The 14832-nt window shown below is 55.9% G+C and overlaps 1 protein-coding gene and 1 long non-coding RNA gene across 5 annotated transcripts; one reads left to right on the forward strand and one right to left on the reverse strand.

Annotated features, from left to right (window-relative positions):
• Nucleotides 1-505: 505 nt before the first annotated feature.
• Nucleotides 506-14640, reverse strand: GMIP (GEM interacting protein). Of its 4 annotated transcripts, none has more exons than XM_015123400.3 (21): nt 14512-14640; nt 13541-13625; nt 12983-13058; nt 12817-12874; nt 11775-11900; nt 11625-11689; nt 11414-11521; nt 9725-9805; nt 9475-9645; nt 9236-9373; nt 8701-8897; nt 8252-8364; nt 8042-8122; nt 7017-7094; nt 6779-6933; nt 6393-6581; nt 6162-6299; nt 5877-6073; nt 5161-5560; nt 1501-1567; nt 506-1364 (listed from the first exon to the last, which is right to left on the reverse strand). In XM_015123400.3, the coding sequence occupies exons 1-21, from the start codon at nt 14528-14530 to the stop codon at nt 991-993; spliced, it is 2916 nt and encodes a 971-aa protein (XP_014978886.3). In that variant the 5' UTR covers nt 14531-14640; the 3' UTR covers nt 506-990. The 4 variants fall into 4 exon arrangements, with proteins under 4 accessions (XP_014978886.3, XP_001115784.5, XP_002801190.4 ...); XM_001115784.5 differs by having other exon boundaries at nt 8042-8131; XM_002801144.4 differs by lacking the exon at nt 7017-7094.
• On the forward strand, nt 10470-14640 carry LOC144336899 (uncharacterized). Its single transcript, XR_013409321.1, has 2 exons — nt 10470-10986; nt 12366-14640. It is a non-coding gene; the product is annotated as an uncharacterized LOC144336899 (long non-coding RNA).
• Nucleotides 14641-14832: the final 192 nt, after the last annotated feature.

Below are 14832 nucleotides of genomic sequence, written 5' to 3' on the forward strand. Positions count from 1 at the left end.
TCGGGGACGCAGAGCTCCGGGAGGGCCGGGCTGGCGTGACTCAGCCGGGTGCTGCGGCCCAGCCCCAACTGCCTTTAGGTAGATGCTGCAGGGTGTTTGATGATGCAAGAAGGAGGCCTTGAGGCCGGGCGCAGTGGCTCACACCTGTAATCCCAGCATTTTGGGAGGCCGATGCGGGCGGATCACGAGATCAGGAGATCGAAACCATCCTGGTCAACATGGTGAAATCCCGTCTCTACTAAAAATACAAAAAAATTAGCTGGGCGTGGTGGCGTGCGCCTGTAGTCCCAGCTACTCGGGAGGCTGAGGCAAGAGAATCGCTTGAACGCGGGAGGCAGAGGTTGCAGTGAGCCGAGATTGCACCACTGTACTCCAGCCTGGGCGACAGAGAAAGACTCTGTCTCAAAAAAGAAAAAAGAGGTCTTGATTCCCGTGATCGGTAAAACGGGGGAAAGGAGTGCTGCCCGTGCTGGCCTCTCCCCTAGCAGAGATGCACCCAAGGGCATACAGGACAGAGTTTATTAGAGGCCATCAGACCCCAGGCACCACCAGGATGTGGAGTCTGCGCTGCCCACCTCCTCCAGGAAGGTCACTTCGAGTCCATGAAGGGGGCAGGGAGGTGTGGGGAGTGACCACAACCAAAGTAGCAAAAGCACCCCTGTCCCAGGGGTGGGAGACTAGGGTGAACCCCCAGGATCTCATAACCTGTATTGACCCTGAGTATTGACCCTGAGTGACCTCTGAGCCTGAGTGGCCCTGATGCTTGGCAGTGACCTGTGTCCAGTTGGGGGATTCCAGGACATTGCCCCCGAAAGGGTTTTAGGCCTCCCATAGGCCATGTATTAAATAGTTTTTCCTTATAGGAACCCTCTGGACCTCTCCCAGTATTGAACTCCTGGCAGGCTGTTTGGCCACCAGGTGGTGGGAGGTAGGGAGATTGCGTCCGTCTTCACAATCTGGGCTTCTTCCTTATTTAGTGTGCCAGGGTGGTCAGAGATGGTCCTCGGCTTCCTCAGGCTGGACGTCCGGGCAGCAGGTGGCCCTGGGCACAGCCTCACTGTCCAGTTTGGAGAGTAGCCGGGCTGTCTCCTGGGTGATCTCAAAATGCTTGGGCAGCGGGGTGCGGCGCAGGGGGCTGCCCTCAGGGGAGGCAGCTGCAGGGCTAGGCCCCCGCCCCCGCAAACTCCCTCTGGGCACTGATGTGATGGGGCTCTCCTCACACAGCTTGGAAGCCACCAGGGCCAGACTGGACAGCTGGTGGGTTACAGGCCTCACACCACCCCGGGGATACTTCACCGGCTGGCGGCTGAAGTGGCCACGAGACTGTGTCCCCAGGAGTGAGTCCTCTGGGCCTTGGCTGGACACTGTGTGTGGGGTGGGTGGTCAGTGCAGAGTACCCCCAAGTTCTCTGGATATCCCCCCCAGGAATCATCTTTTAGCCAAGTCACCCTGGGGCCAAGGCACCCCCAGAACTCCTGAGCCTCTCCCTAACATACTCACCTTCCCCTCCCCCATCTTTGGTGTCTTCAGCCACGTCCTCTCTCTGGTCACTCTGTGGAGTTGGGATCTGCAGGGAGAAACCGACCCCAACACTAAAATCTCAGTTCTTTGAGATTCCTAGAGAGCTGAGGGCTTGTTCCTGCACATGCAAAAGGAATAGCCAGTGCAAAGGCCCTGAGGTAGGAGCGTGCCTGGTGTGTTCGGACGCAGCCCCACCCTGTAATGAATGAGGGAAGGGTGGTAGGAAGTAAGACCAAAGAGGAGTGGGCTCAGGTGGCTCTGCCAGCCACCCCTGACTTCGCACCTACTATGCACTGGGTATGGACCACCACTGAACTCCTCCTATGCACAGGGCATGGACCAGCACTGAATGTGCACCTGTCATCCTTTGCAGTTTTGGTGTTTGGGGATAGACGATGCCCTTATAAGTGTACTGCTTGGCCAGGCATAGTGGTGCATGCCTGTAATCCCAGCACTGGTGGATTATCTGAGGTCAGGAGTTTGATATCAGCCTGGCCAACATGGTGAAACCCCGTCTCTACTAGAAATACAAAATTTAGCCGGGTGTGGTGGTGCATGCCTGTAATCCCAGCTACTAGGGAGGCCGAGGCAGGAGAATCACTTGAACCTGGGAGGTGGAGATTGCAGTGAGCTCAGATCATGCCCCTGCACTCCAGTCTGGGCAACAGAATGAGACTCCGTCTCAAAAATAATAATAAGTGTACTGCTTGCCCTTCCAGCACAGAGCAGTGTCATTCACTGAGTCTGGACCGTGGGCTCCATGAGGGTGAGAAAATCGTTTTTTAGCAAACAGCCAGCCCAGGGAGTGGCTCAGCCCTCTCCACATTAGGACCAGATAGCACCTCTGAACTACCATCCTGGGCTGCTCTCTGCAACCTTACCAACCTTACTGTTCCATCCTTAGCTAAATGGTTGGCAGTGTCTACACATCAGACACTGTCCCGAGCACTTCATGAACCATTCCAGCTCTCAGACACCCACAGTTCACCAGCAGCTGCTTCCCAGCTCCGGGCTGCTGCAGGATAGATCCTTGCTCTCAGGAATGGCAGATGCAGCAAGATACCAGCAGCACAGGCCTTGGGCATGGACTGTTCTAGCAATCCAGAGCAGCGGGTGCTGCTGTCTTCCTGGTTCACAGCTGAGCTCTGGATCCAGACTGGTGACCTTTATTAAAGATTCCAGGCCGGGCACGGTGGCTCATGCCTGCAATCCCAGCACTTTGGGAGGCCGAGGTGGGCGGATCACCTGAGGTCAGGAGTTTGAGACCAGCCTGACCAACATGGAAAAACCTCGTCTCTACTAAAAATACAAAGCCGGGCGCGGTGGCTCAAGCCTGTAATCCCAGGACTTTGGGAGGCCGAGATGGGCGGATCACGAGGTCAGGAGATCAAGACCATCCTGGCTAACATGGTGAAACCCCGTCTCTACTAAAAAAAGAAAAATACAAAAAACTAGCTGGGCGTGGTGGCGGGTGCCTGTAGTCCCAGCTACTCGGGAGGCTGAAGCAGGAGAATGGCGTAAACTCGAGAGGCGGAGCTTGCAGTGAGCCGAGATTGCGCCACTGCACTCCAGCCTGGGCGAGAGAGCGAGACGCCGTCTCAAAAAATAAATAAATAAATAAAATAAAAATACAAAAAAAATTAGCCGGGTGTAGTGGTGCATAATCCCAGCTACTCAGGAGGCTGAGGCAAGAGAATCGCTTGAACCCAGGAGGCGGAGGTGCCATTGCACTCCAACTTGGGCAACAAGAATGAAACTCTGTCTAAAAAAATAAAGGATTCCAACTGCGGCCGGGTGCGGTGGCTCATGCCTATAATCGCAGCACTTTAGGAGGCTGAGGTGGGTGGATTACTTGAGGTCAGGAGTTTGAGACCAGCCTGGCTAACGTGGCAAAACCTTGTCTCTGAGGCATGAGAATCGCTCGAACCCAGGAGGCGGAGGTTGTGGTGAGCCGAGATCGCACCACCGCACTCCAGTTGGGCGACACAGTGAGATTCTGTCTCCAAAAAAAAAAAAAAAAAAAAAAAGATTCCAACTGCTTACAGTCCCCTTTTAGGGTCATTAACTGCTCAGAGCCTTCGTTGTTTCATCTGTAAAGGATTTTCACTAATACTATCTACCTCTCAGGACTGTGGAGAGGACAACAGGAAGTCTCTACAGTGTCCCCTGCATAGCAGGTGCGCATTCAGTGGTGGTCTGTGCCCTATGCATAGGAGGTGCTCTGTGGTGGTCCACATCCTGTGAATAGCAGATGCAAGGTCGGGGTAGCTGGCAGAGCCACCTGGGCCCACTCCTCTTTGGTATCACTTCATACCACCTTCCCCTCATTCATTACAGGGTGGGGCTGAGCCCTAAGACACCAGGCACGCTCCTACCTCGGGGCCTTTGCACTGGCTGTTCCCTTTGCCTGGAACACCCTTCATCTGAGCTCCATGTGGCCAGCTCACTCCTTCACGTCCTTCCAGTCTTTGCTCAAGTCCATCTGCTCTCTAAGACCTGCCCCCACCATCCTACTTAGTGCTACAAACTGCCCTCCACCTCCCACTGTGCTGCTCCCTGGTGTCATGTGTCTTACCCCACTTTTTTTTTTTCTTTTTTTGAGGCAGTCTTGCTCTGTTGCCCAGGCCAGAGTGCAGTGGCGTGGTCTCGGCTCACTACAACCTCTGCTTCATGGGCTCAAGCGATTCTCCTGCCTCAGCCTCCTATTACAGGTACACACCACCACACCTGGCTAATTTTTGTATTTTTAGTAGAGACAGATTTCTCTTTGTTGGTCGGGCTAGTCTCGAATTCCTGACCTCAGGTGATCCGCTTGCCTCAGCCTCCCAAAGTGCTGGGATTACAGGTGTGAGCCACCGCCATTACTCCACCTTTGCATGATCCATTACCCTTATCATCATCACCTCATCACATTTCAGATAACTGACTGTGTCATGTTTATGGTTTGCCTTTCCCCACTGAAACACAGGCACTGAGAGGGCAGGGTCTTTGGATATTTAGCTCATGGATGTATCTGCAGTGCCTATGACAATGCTTGGCCCATAGTATGTGTTCAATAAATATTCTGGGGCTGGGCACGGTGGCTCACTCCTGTAATCCCAGCACTTTGGGAGGCCGAGGCGGGCAGATCATGAGGTCAGGAGATCGAGACCATCCTGGCTAACACGGTGAAACCCCATCTCTACTAAAAATACAAAAAAATTAGCTGGGTGTGGTGGCAGGCACCTGTAGTCTCAGCTACTTGGGAGGGTGAGGCAGGAGAATGGCGTGAACCTGGGAGGCAGAGCTTGCGGTGAGCTGAAATCGTGCCACTGCACTCCAGCCTGGGTGACAGAGCGAGACTCCATCTCAAAAAAATAAATTAATTAAAAATAAATAAATAAATAAATAAATATTCTGTTGGAGGAATGAATGATCACCCATGTTAGTACCTGTGCAGGGCTGTTCCCTCTTGTTACATCATCACTGCCCACTGCTCATTCCTCACTATTCCTTCCAGAATGAACACAAGTTAAATGAGCAAGGGAGGAAGAGAATGAAGGAAATTTTTAAAGGAAAGGAAGGAAGATGAAAGAGAAGGTAAGAGAATTGAACAGAGATAAGGCCCTCTCCATGGCTGTGGGCCCAGTGGGTTCCTACCTCGGTGGGTGTGGCTGTGGGATGCTGCTCCAGGGCACTGTGGGGCTGGGGGTCTGGGCCGGGGTCCAGGCCGGGGTCCGAGGCTAGGACTGGGGGCTGGGAGTCCGGGTCAAGGTCCAGGGGTGGCGGTTGGGAGCTGGCTGTGAGGGGCCCAGGGGCTGGGCTGGAGTCTTGGGGCGGGGGCTCAGTGGCCTGGGGGAGCTCATCCATCCCAAAGATCTGCTCGTAGTGCACAATGAGGAACTCCACAAGCTGGGCCTGATGCCCAGAGTCCAGCAGGCAGGTGACAGGGATGGCACCGGCTGCCCGTGGGCTGTCCAGCGGCCGCAGCAGTGTTGGCCCAAACACAATGCCCAGGTTGTTGGCAGACATCTTGTTTTCCATAAACCGTGCAGCCACCCTGGGGATGGTGTGAAGAGAAAGGTCAGGGTACAGGGTGCAAGGTCATTGGTCTGAGGGTAAGGGTGGGACCCACAGGCCAGCCTAGTGGTGACTTGCCCATGTCACAGGTGTAAGTCGTCTGAGACCAGCAACCACATATCCAGAGCTGGAGGTCAGGGATTAGTACCCAAGGTTATGAATCATGGATTATGGTTCAGAGTTCAGAAAACACAGGTCAAAGGCCAGAGGTCAGTGTCAGGGGTCAGCCAAGGTAGTCAGTAGTTGCATGTCCAGGGAAGAGGGTCGTGTTTCAAGGCTCAGGGACCCATGCACACCTGAACAGATGGGCCACCAGGTGCCGCAGGGTGTTGTAGTTAGAGTCAGGCAGCTGTACCAAGAGGGTCTTCAGCGAGCAGATAACCTCAGGGCTGGGGCTGGGGGTCCCAGGGTCGTCCCCAGGGTCTGCATGCAAGGTCTTAGCCAGAGAGATGAAGGCGTCGTAGAGGTGGAAGGGGATCACGGGGTCGGTGAGCTGGGGGTGGAACGGAGGGCGCAACACGAGTGTGGGTGGGCTGTGGAGGGCCCCTGCCCACGTTCCCCTCAGTGTCCTGAGCACCCACCTCCTGAAGAAATCGCTTGAGGACACTCGAGACATCATGAGGCGAGTTCCCCGACAGCTCCACCAACGCTCGGCCATTCTCAAAAGCCTGGCACAGCCGCTCCACGCGGACCCGGGACCCGCTGACCCGGTAAATGCCCTGCAGGGTGAGGGTGAGAAACAGATGCCCGGTTCGTGATCAGGCCATTGATTCGGTCACACTTCTGGGGATGATAAAGGGTCAGGGCAGCACCTGCACATCCAGGGCGCGGTGTTCTATCTCAGCCGTGCACTTCGTGACCACGAAGGGTACCTCCTCTGGGAAGTCCCTGGGTAGCTGCAGGAAGTCGACCCCAAAGAGGGGTGTCCGTGCTGGTAGCCGCCTGTGTCCACAGAGGATCAGGAGACTCTCCAGGCAGCGCTTGTGGCAGGTCAGAAAGCACTGCAGGGAAGGTCACAGGGACAGGGAGGTCATTGGGGACCAGTAGGGGAAGAGAAGGTTACAGGGATCCTCAAGGAATGGGGGCTCATGGGAGACATCAGGTTAGGGTCCCGGGGGCAGAAAGGCTGTAGGAAGCTCAGGTCAGGGAGATGATCAGGGATCAGCAAAGGTCATTTGGTCATTAGCCCGGGCCACACCTCCTCGCACTCCGTCCCGCTGACCATGAAGGCTTCGCATTCGCGGCACTTGGCCGGGCCCCGCAGTCGCCGCAGCCGGTGGGTCTGAGCCGCGCTGGACAGCGTCCACTTCCTGAAGGGGCTGCCCAGCCCATTCTCCAGCCCATCTCCCAGGTCTGCAGGGAGACAGGGTCAGGGGTGCCTGGTCCACCTCCTGCCCTGCCCTGTCCCATCCTGCCCTACCCTGCTTCAGCCTCACCAGGGTCTCGCTCCTCAAAGTCATCTGAGGACTCAGTGCCTGTGGACGAAGCCTTCACCAGCCGCCTCGTGCCAGCGCCTGGGGTCAGAGGAATCATGGGAGATTCCTGGGCTGTGGAGGCACTCTTAGTTTTTAGGGCTTCTAGAACTACCCACTAATTCCTAAGGGGTCAGAGGTCAGGAGGGGGATTGGACAGGTCAGTGGTTAAGGGTTGGAGAATTGGGTCAGCAGCCTGGGGTGTGGTTCATAAGCTGGATCAAGAGGTTGAGGAAATAGGCCGGACGCGGTGGCTCACGCCTGTAATCCCAGCACTTTGGGAAGCCGAGGCAGGAGGATCACATGAGGCAAGGAGTTTGAGACCAGCCTGGCCAACATGGCAAAACCTTGTCTCTACTAAAAATACAAAAATTAACCAGCCATGGGGGCAGGCACCTGTAGTCCCAGCTACTCGGGAGGCTGAGGCACAAGAATCGCTTGAACCTGGGAGGCGGAGGTTGCAGTGAGCCAAGATTGTACCACTGCACTCCAGCCTGGGCAAGACTCTGTCTCAAAAAAAAAAAAAAAGAAAGAAAGAAAAGGCCGGGCGCAGTGGCACACACCTGTAATCCCTGCACTTTGGAAGACCAAGGCAGGTGGATCACCTGAGGTCAGGAGTTCGAGATCAGCCTGGCCAACATGGTGAAACCCTATCTCTACTAAAAAATACAAAAATTAGCCAGTGTGGTGGTACACACCTATAATCCCAGCTACTCCAGAGGCTGAGACAGGAGAATTGCTTGAATCTGGGAGGTGGAGTTTGCAGTGAGATCATGCCACTGCACTCCAGGCTGGGCGACAGAATGAGACTCTGTCTCAAATAAACAAATAAATAATTTTTAAAAAGATAAAAAAAGAGGTTGAGGAAATAGGTCAGGGGTGTCAGGTAGGTCAGAGGTGAAATGATAAAGATTGAGGGTCAGAGCTTGACCAGGGGGTGGAGGATGGTCACAGGTGGAGTGTGGGTCAGGACCAGGTCCTATCCCTACCTGGGCTGGAAGTGGGAGAGTCCAGGGACCGAGACTCGCTGCCGCCACCCACGCTGTCCACATCACTGCCCGGAGTGGGGCCTGGAGTCCCTAGGTGGGACAGGTCAATAAGGATGGTCCCTTGCTCCCAAACCCCACTCCTGTAGCCCACCTATATGTGGGTGGAATGAACTCCTGGCACCACTCCCACCCGGCCCTCATTGCACTCACCTTGCCAGCGCCAGCCTGTGCCCGGATCCTCCCAAGGGCCTGGCTCAGCTGAATTCTCATCCAGCCTTGGAGGTAGAGGCCCAGAGAGCTTCTTTCTGATGTCCAGAGGGGAGCTGAGAAAACAGAGGTTTGAAGGTTTGAATCCCAGGAAACTGGCCTGTGGTGATGGCACCCAGGCATCATGTCTAGGTACCAACTCCAAGCACTTGGGTCTGCAGGCCCTGACACCCATGGGTATTGTGGCCCCTGCAGTACAGTAGCCCCAAATTCCTGCCCCTGCCCCTAGGACTGGGACAACCCATTCAGCCTCCTAAGACCCCCGAGAGCCTGGAGTACTAAATTCCACTAAGGCTTTGCGTTCTCTGACCTCGAGTACCCAGCCTGCGGTGCCAACAGCCTGGCATCGCGATTCCAGGGCTCGTTCCCAACTCCCTGCTCCAGTGACCCACCTGTTCACGGAGGGAACGAACTCCTGGAAAGAGAAGGCGGGCGGAGGGGGCGGCGGGGCCTCGGGCCGCAGCGCCCGTACGAACTCCTGGTAGCGCTGGCCCGGCTCAAAGGGCACACAGCACTCGGCCAGGGCCGCGAAGGCACTGGGGCCATACTCCGCCTGCGCACCGCGCAGCCCAAAAAGACCCAGGGTCACCTGCCGGGTGGAGACACCAGGTTGCGGAGGGGCGGGGCCTGGGAGCCTGGGGGCAGGGCCAGAGCTGGGGCGGGGTCAGGGTTTGGGACGCACCTGGGCGGCTTAGGAACTAGGGCAGTCGGCCAGGGGACCCAGGCGTGGTCAGAGCAGGGGCTGGTCATCCAGGGGACAGGATCTCATGGGGTGGAGCGGAGACAATGGGTCTGGGGGCGGGAACTGGCTGTCGAGGGAAATGGCCTAGTCCTGGTGTTCCCAGGGTGGCTTAGGGGCGAGGAGCGGGGCACTCAGTCGGGGCCCCAACGGGGTGAGGGGGGGATGGCCTTGGAGATGGGCCTCACCCGCCTCAGCACTTCATCCCCCTGAAACACCAGCTTGCGCACGTGCGACACGATTCGCTGCTTGGCGATCTCCAGGTCCTGCTGCCGCGCGTTGGCCTCGCGGACACAGGCCTGGTACAGCGTCTCGGCCTCCAGCGCCTGGGGAAACCGGAGGCCAGGGGCGGGGTGGGGCGCGTGTGGGCGAGAGCAGAGGGCAGGGGGAGCCAAAGCGCTGCACAGGCTCGGGGCCGGGTGCCCACCTTGGCCTGGGCCTCCTCCCGCGAGCGCCGCCGCCGCTCCTGCTGCTTGCTAGGTCCCGGCGAGGCCTGGGAGGACGGGTCCTCAGGGGACCCCTGGGAGCGCGCCCGCAGGTCCTCGCTGCGTTGCACATACTGCAGCTGGGCGCGCCGCAGTGCCTGCACCGCCTCATTCTGGGGGATCATCGATGAGGAGAACGTCAGCGTCCAGGCCTCTCTCTTAGCCTACCCCTCCACCCATTCCAAGCCTCACCATCCGCTTCTGCTCCTTCATCCACTGCTCCTTGAACTCCTTCCGCCACTTCTCAATCTCAGTCCGTTTGGCGGCGAGGGGCTGGCAAGGGTTGGGGATGGGGATGGAGACGCTGCCTTAGGGCGACCCCAGAAGCAGCCACCCAGTCCTTCCATTCCTGCGCCATGTGCTTTGCCGCCTCTGGAGTCTTTTTTTTTTTTTTTTTTTTTTTTTTGAGACAGAGTTTTGCTCTTGTTGCCCAGGCTGGAGTGCAAGTGGGCAATCACGGCTCACTGCAGCATTGCAGCATTGAACTTGAACTCTTGAGTTCAAGCAATCCTCCTGCCTCAGCCTCTCAGTTAGTTAGGACTACAGGCATGTGCACTAGGCCTAGTTAATTCAAAAAACAATTTCTTTTTTTTTTTTTTTGGTTAGCCAGGTGTGTTCATTCATGCCTTTAATCCCAGCATTTGGGAGGCCAAAATGGGCAGATCACCTGAGGTCAGGAGTTGAGTTCGAGACCAGTCTGACCAACATGGTGAAACCCTGTCTCTACAAAAACACAAAAATTATACAGATGTGATGGCACACTCCTGTGGTCCCAGCTACTTGGGAGGCTGAGGCAGGAGAATCGCTTGAACCCGGGAGGTGGAAGTTGCAGTGAGCTGAGATCATGCCACTGCACTCTAGTCTGGATGATAAAGTGAGACTCTGTCTCAAAAAATAAAATAAAATAAAATAAAATAAAATAAAATAAATAAATAAAATTTTTTTGGTAGATAAAGACAGGGATCTCACTGTGTTGCCCAGGTTAGTCGAACTCCTGGCCTCAAGAAATCCTCCAGCCTCAGCCTCCTAGTAGCTAGCACTACAGACATGTGTACCAGGCCCAGCTAATTAAAAAACTTTTTTTTTTTTTTTTGTAGAGACGGGAGTGGGGGGTCTCACTGTGTTGCCCAGGTTGGTCTCAAACTCCTGGGCTCAAGCAATCCTCCCTCCTTGGCCTCTAGAAGTGCTGGGATTACAGGCGTGAGCCACTGTGCCTGGCTGGACCCTTTTCTGAGTCAGTATTCTCCTCCTGGGGTCTCCTCCAGACCTGCTCTCCCCAACCCCTGTGTCCAGAAGTCTCAAGTCACCCCATCCCTTCTGCTTGGAAGCAGAGACACCAAGGCTTTCCTCCTGAGAACACTCAGCACCTCGTGCCCCTCCCCACAAACAAAAACGAAGTTTTTGGCTGGGCGTGGTGGCTCACACCCATAATCCCACTACTTTGGGAGGCCAAGGTAGGTGGATTACTTGAGGTCAGGAGTTGGAGACCAGCCTGACCAACATGGTGAAACCCCATCTCTGCTAAAAATACAAAAATTAGCCGGGTGTGATGGCAGGCGCCTGTAATCCCAGCTACTCAGGAGGCTGAGGCAGGTGAATTGCTTGAATCCAGGAAGCGGAGGTTGCAGTGAGCTGAGATCGCACCATTGCACCCCAGCCTGGGCAAAAGAGCAAGAGACTGTGTCTCAAGAAAAAAAGTAAAGTGAAGTTTTGCAATTACACAGGAAGCCCAGCTTGAATCTTTGCTGGGTAACCTTGGGCAAGTTCCCGAGCATCCCTGGGCCTCAGCTTCCTCATCAGTGAAATGGCGATGTTGGTAGTGGTGCCTTGGGAGGAAGGACAGCAGGGTACCCTCTGTAACATTCCGTCCCGCTCCTTCACCTGGTAGTAGTCTCTTTTCTGCTGGGCCACTGTCTCCATGGCCAGGGTTCCCAGGCGGAGATCATGCTCCAGAAACAGGGTGTAGATGTACTGCAGAGGCATGTGGCTCTGGGGGAGACAGAGTGGTGTAGGAGGATACTGAAGATCTGTAGGGGGCAAGGGTGAGGTTCTAGTGGGGGTTGGGCTCTCTGGGGGGTCTAGTGATGACTACCTGCTGTTGAATGGACACCTTGCCAGCTTCAGCGATCTTCATAGTGCTCTTAGCAAACTCCAGCTCTGGGGGAAGAGAGAGCAGGGCTCTGGGTCTAGCTGGGGTCTGGGGACTGCCTGGTGCCTGGGGCTGGGTGGAAGGGGTCCTCACCATAGCTGGCTCTCTTTTCAGTCCAGGCAAGCAGTTCCTTGGCATAGCGGCTCCAGGTCTTGGCATATTCCAGGGCTGCGTCCACACCCCCTTTGGTCCGAATGAGCCGCAAGTCCAGTTCCTCCCCTGGGGAAAATGGATGGACCTCTGACCTTTGCACCCTAGTCTGCTATGGATGTCTTCCCTAAGCCCCCAGACCAGACCAGTGGCCCCTGTCCTACAGCCTCACAGCTCCCCAAATGCTGCTTTGGGATCACTTGTCCTGGTTGCAATTTTACAGATTCACTGTTTTTTGGTTTTGATTTTTGATTTTATTTATTTATTTTTTTGAGACAGTGTTTTGCTCTTGTTGCCCAGGCTAGAGTGCAATGGCGTGATTTCAGCTCACCACAACCTCCGCCTCCCAGGTTCAAGCGATTCTCCTGCCTCAGCCTCCTGAATAGCTGGGATTACAGGCATGCACCACTACGCCTGGCTAATTTTCTGTAATTTTAGTAGAGACGAGCTCTCTCCATGTTGGTCAGTGTGGTCTCGAACTCCCAATCTCAGGTGATCTGCCCGCCTCAGCCTCCCAAAGTGTGGGGATTACAGGCGTGAGCCACTGTACCCAGCCTGTGTTTGATTTTTTTGGACAGGGTCTTGCTCTGTCATCCAGGCTGCAGTGCAGTGGCACGATCATATTTCACTGCAGCCTCAAAGTCCTAGGCTTCATCAGTCCTCCAGCCTCAGCTTCCAAAGTAGCTGGGACTACAGGCACACACTACCACATCCAGCTAATTAAAACATTTTTTTTTTCTTTTGGTAGGGATGGTGTCTCACTGTTGCCCAGCATGGTCACGAATTCCTGGCTTCAAGTGAACCTCCTACCTCAGCCTCCACCCTGCCTGGGGTCTCCCTGAGGGCTGGGACTGAGATCTGTTGTGTGTACTACCATGTTCCCAAAACCTAAACGATGCCTCGCATGGAAGAGGGGGTCAGTGGTGATTTGTTGAAGGAAAGACTGCTTTCTGTCCCCACTGTCCTGGCCTCCAGACCCCCCTACCTGTGAGGGGTACGGGACCCTCTGGGGAGGGGCCGCTCCAACAGCTGGCTTCGTTGGTCTGTGGGGGAGGGAGACAGTATTCAGAAGCAAACAGGGCAGGGACCTGGCCTTCCTAAGGCCCCCTCTGCCTGAGGCCTTCCTCCCTATTCCCCTACTCCCCACTCACAGCAGTGGCTGTGGGGGTCTTGTCAGGTTCTGGGTCTTCTGAGAGTGGAGGGTCTCCAGCCAGCATCTCAAGGGTCCTGGGGGATAAAGATGTGTCAGGATGCCACCTTACACCCAGTCTGTCCTGCCCAGGGGTGCTGGGGACCTTAGGGTTGTTTGTGGCAAACATCACCTCTGTGGCATCTCTTGTATCTAGGAGGTCTGAAGAATGGTGTTTTGGGGGAATCAGGTGAGTTTTTTTAAAATGGGACTTGAAAAAGGGTCTGAAGGGCCCCTGGTAACTTTGGGGTTCATAGAGTGGGATTATAGGGATCGCAAATGTATTAAGGGGTTACAAGAATATGTAGGGTTCTAGGACCACTTTGGGGATTTCCAGTCTATTTAGGGGGACACTTTTGGGATACCCAGGCATTTTGGAGGCTCCCATCCTAGATTTCTCTGGTTATTAGGTATGTAGGTCCAGATGTTACAGGTTCCAAATGGGACTTCAGGGCACCTAAATGGTTAGGGGCTTGGGGCATCTTGGCAGGATTTGGGGGCGATCCAGGCTCAGACTCACACGTTCCCCAGTGAGATTTCGAGGTTGTCCAGGCTCCGGAAGATGTCACTGTACCTCTTCCTGCCCTCAGGAGCCGGGGGGAGCCCTGGGGGAGGGGAGTGTAATACATGGGCTAACCACTGCCTCCCTCCACCCACGGCACCTCAACCAGTCTCATTTGGAGGGGGTGGAAGAGAAAGGGAAAGAGAGAGAGAAAGAGAGGAGTAGGAGGGCTTGGTTGGGGCCAACTTGAGGCAGGCAGATGGACTCACACACCACCAGAGACCAGAGACAGCTGCTCGGGGAACAGAGACACCCACACCCTGGGTCTGCCTGCACCCAGAAGCAAACCAACAAAACAGATGCCCCAGATGCAACCAGGCTGTTCGGAGAAGAGAGCCGGCCTCACAATGGAACCACATGGACCCAGGCTAGACAGATGGAAATACACAAGGGACAGCCAGGCAGAGCCTGAGGCAGAAACACACATGGAGAGACTGAAGCCGTGAGGGACATAAAGACCGAATGACACTCCACATACACAACACAGACACAAAGACGGCCGGAAACACCAAGTCGGACCCTGCCACATTTCTGCTGCTGCCCCCCTGCCCCCTCTCCTAGGGGGCCCAGACCAGCACTGCCGGCTCCCCAGGGCTATAGAGGAGCTCTGTGGGGATCCCACCGCGTTGCCCTCTCCCTCAGCACCCTGCCCCCATCACAAAAATCAGAAGCAGAAGCAGCCACTTCCCCTTCCTGGGCCCCCTCCCCCAGGCGTCTGGGGTGAGGGATCAAAAGCGGGAGGGGGAATCAAGGGCTGGCGTCCCGAACCCCTCCAGGCATAGGGCTCCCCACAATGGAGGATCCCTGGGTCCTTCCCATTCAGGAACTCCTCTCCTGGCTTTCGGGACGGAGCGGGACAAGCGTGTCCCCTCAATGTAGGAAGCAGGAGATGGTTGGGGGAGACCCCTCCCGGATCCCCAACCCCCTACCCGGCTCTGCTGTGTCCATGTCTGGGCCCGGGGATCGCTCTGCGGGGACCGGGATGGGGATGGGGTCGCGCGCCGGCGGGGCCGAGCCCCGATTTCCTGCCGCCGCAGCTGCCGCCACCCGGGTTCCGCGTCGCCCCGCCCAGCAGAGACCACGCCCCCATACCGGACCACGCCCCCGTAGCCCGGAAGCCTTGATAGTGACCTCCTCTACCTGAGCCGCCTGAAACTGGGTCGGGCCAGGGCCCCCTAAGCGACCACTGGAGGCTGCAGTGCCCCTGAACTGGGCATCCTAAGACTTCATCTAGGCCATAGTTTCCCTCC

Source organism: Macaca mulatta, chromosome 19, assembly GCF_049350105.2.
Source record: "Macaca mulatta isolate MMU2019108-1 chromosome 19, T2T-MMU8v2.0, whole genome shotgun sequence".
NCBI classification, from domain to species: Eukaryota; Metazoa; Chordata; class Mammalia; order Primates; family Cercopithecidae; genus Macaca; species Macaca mulatta.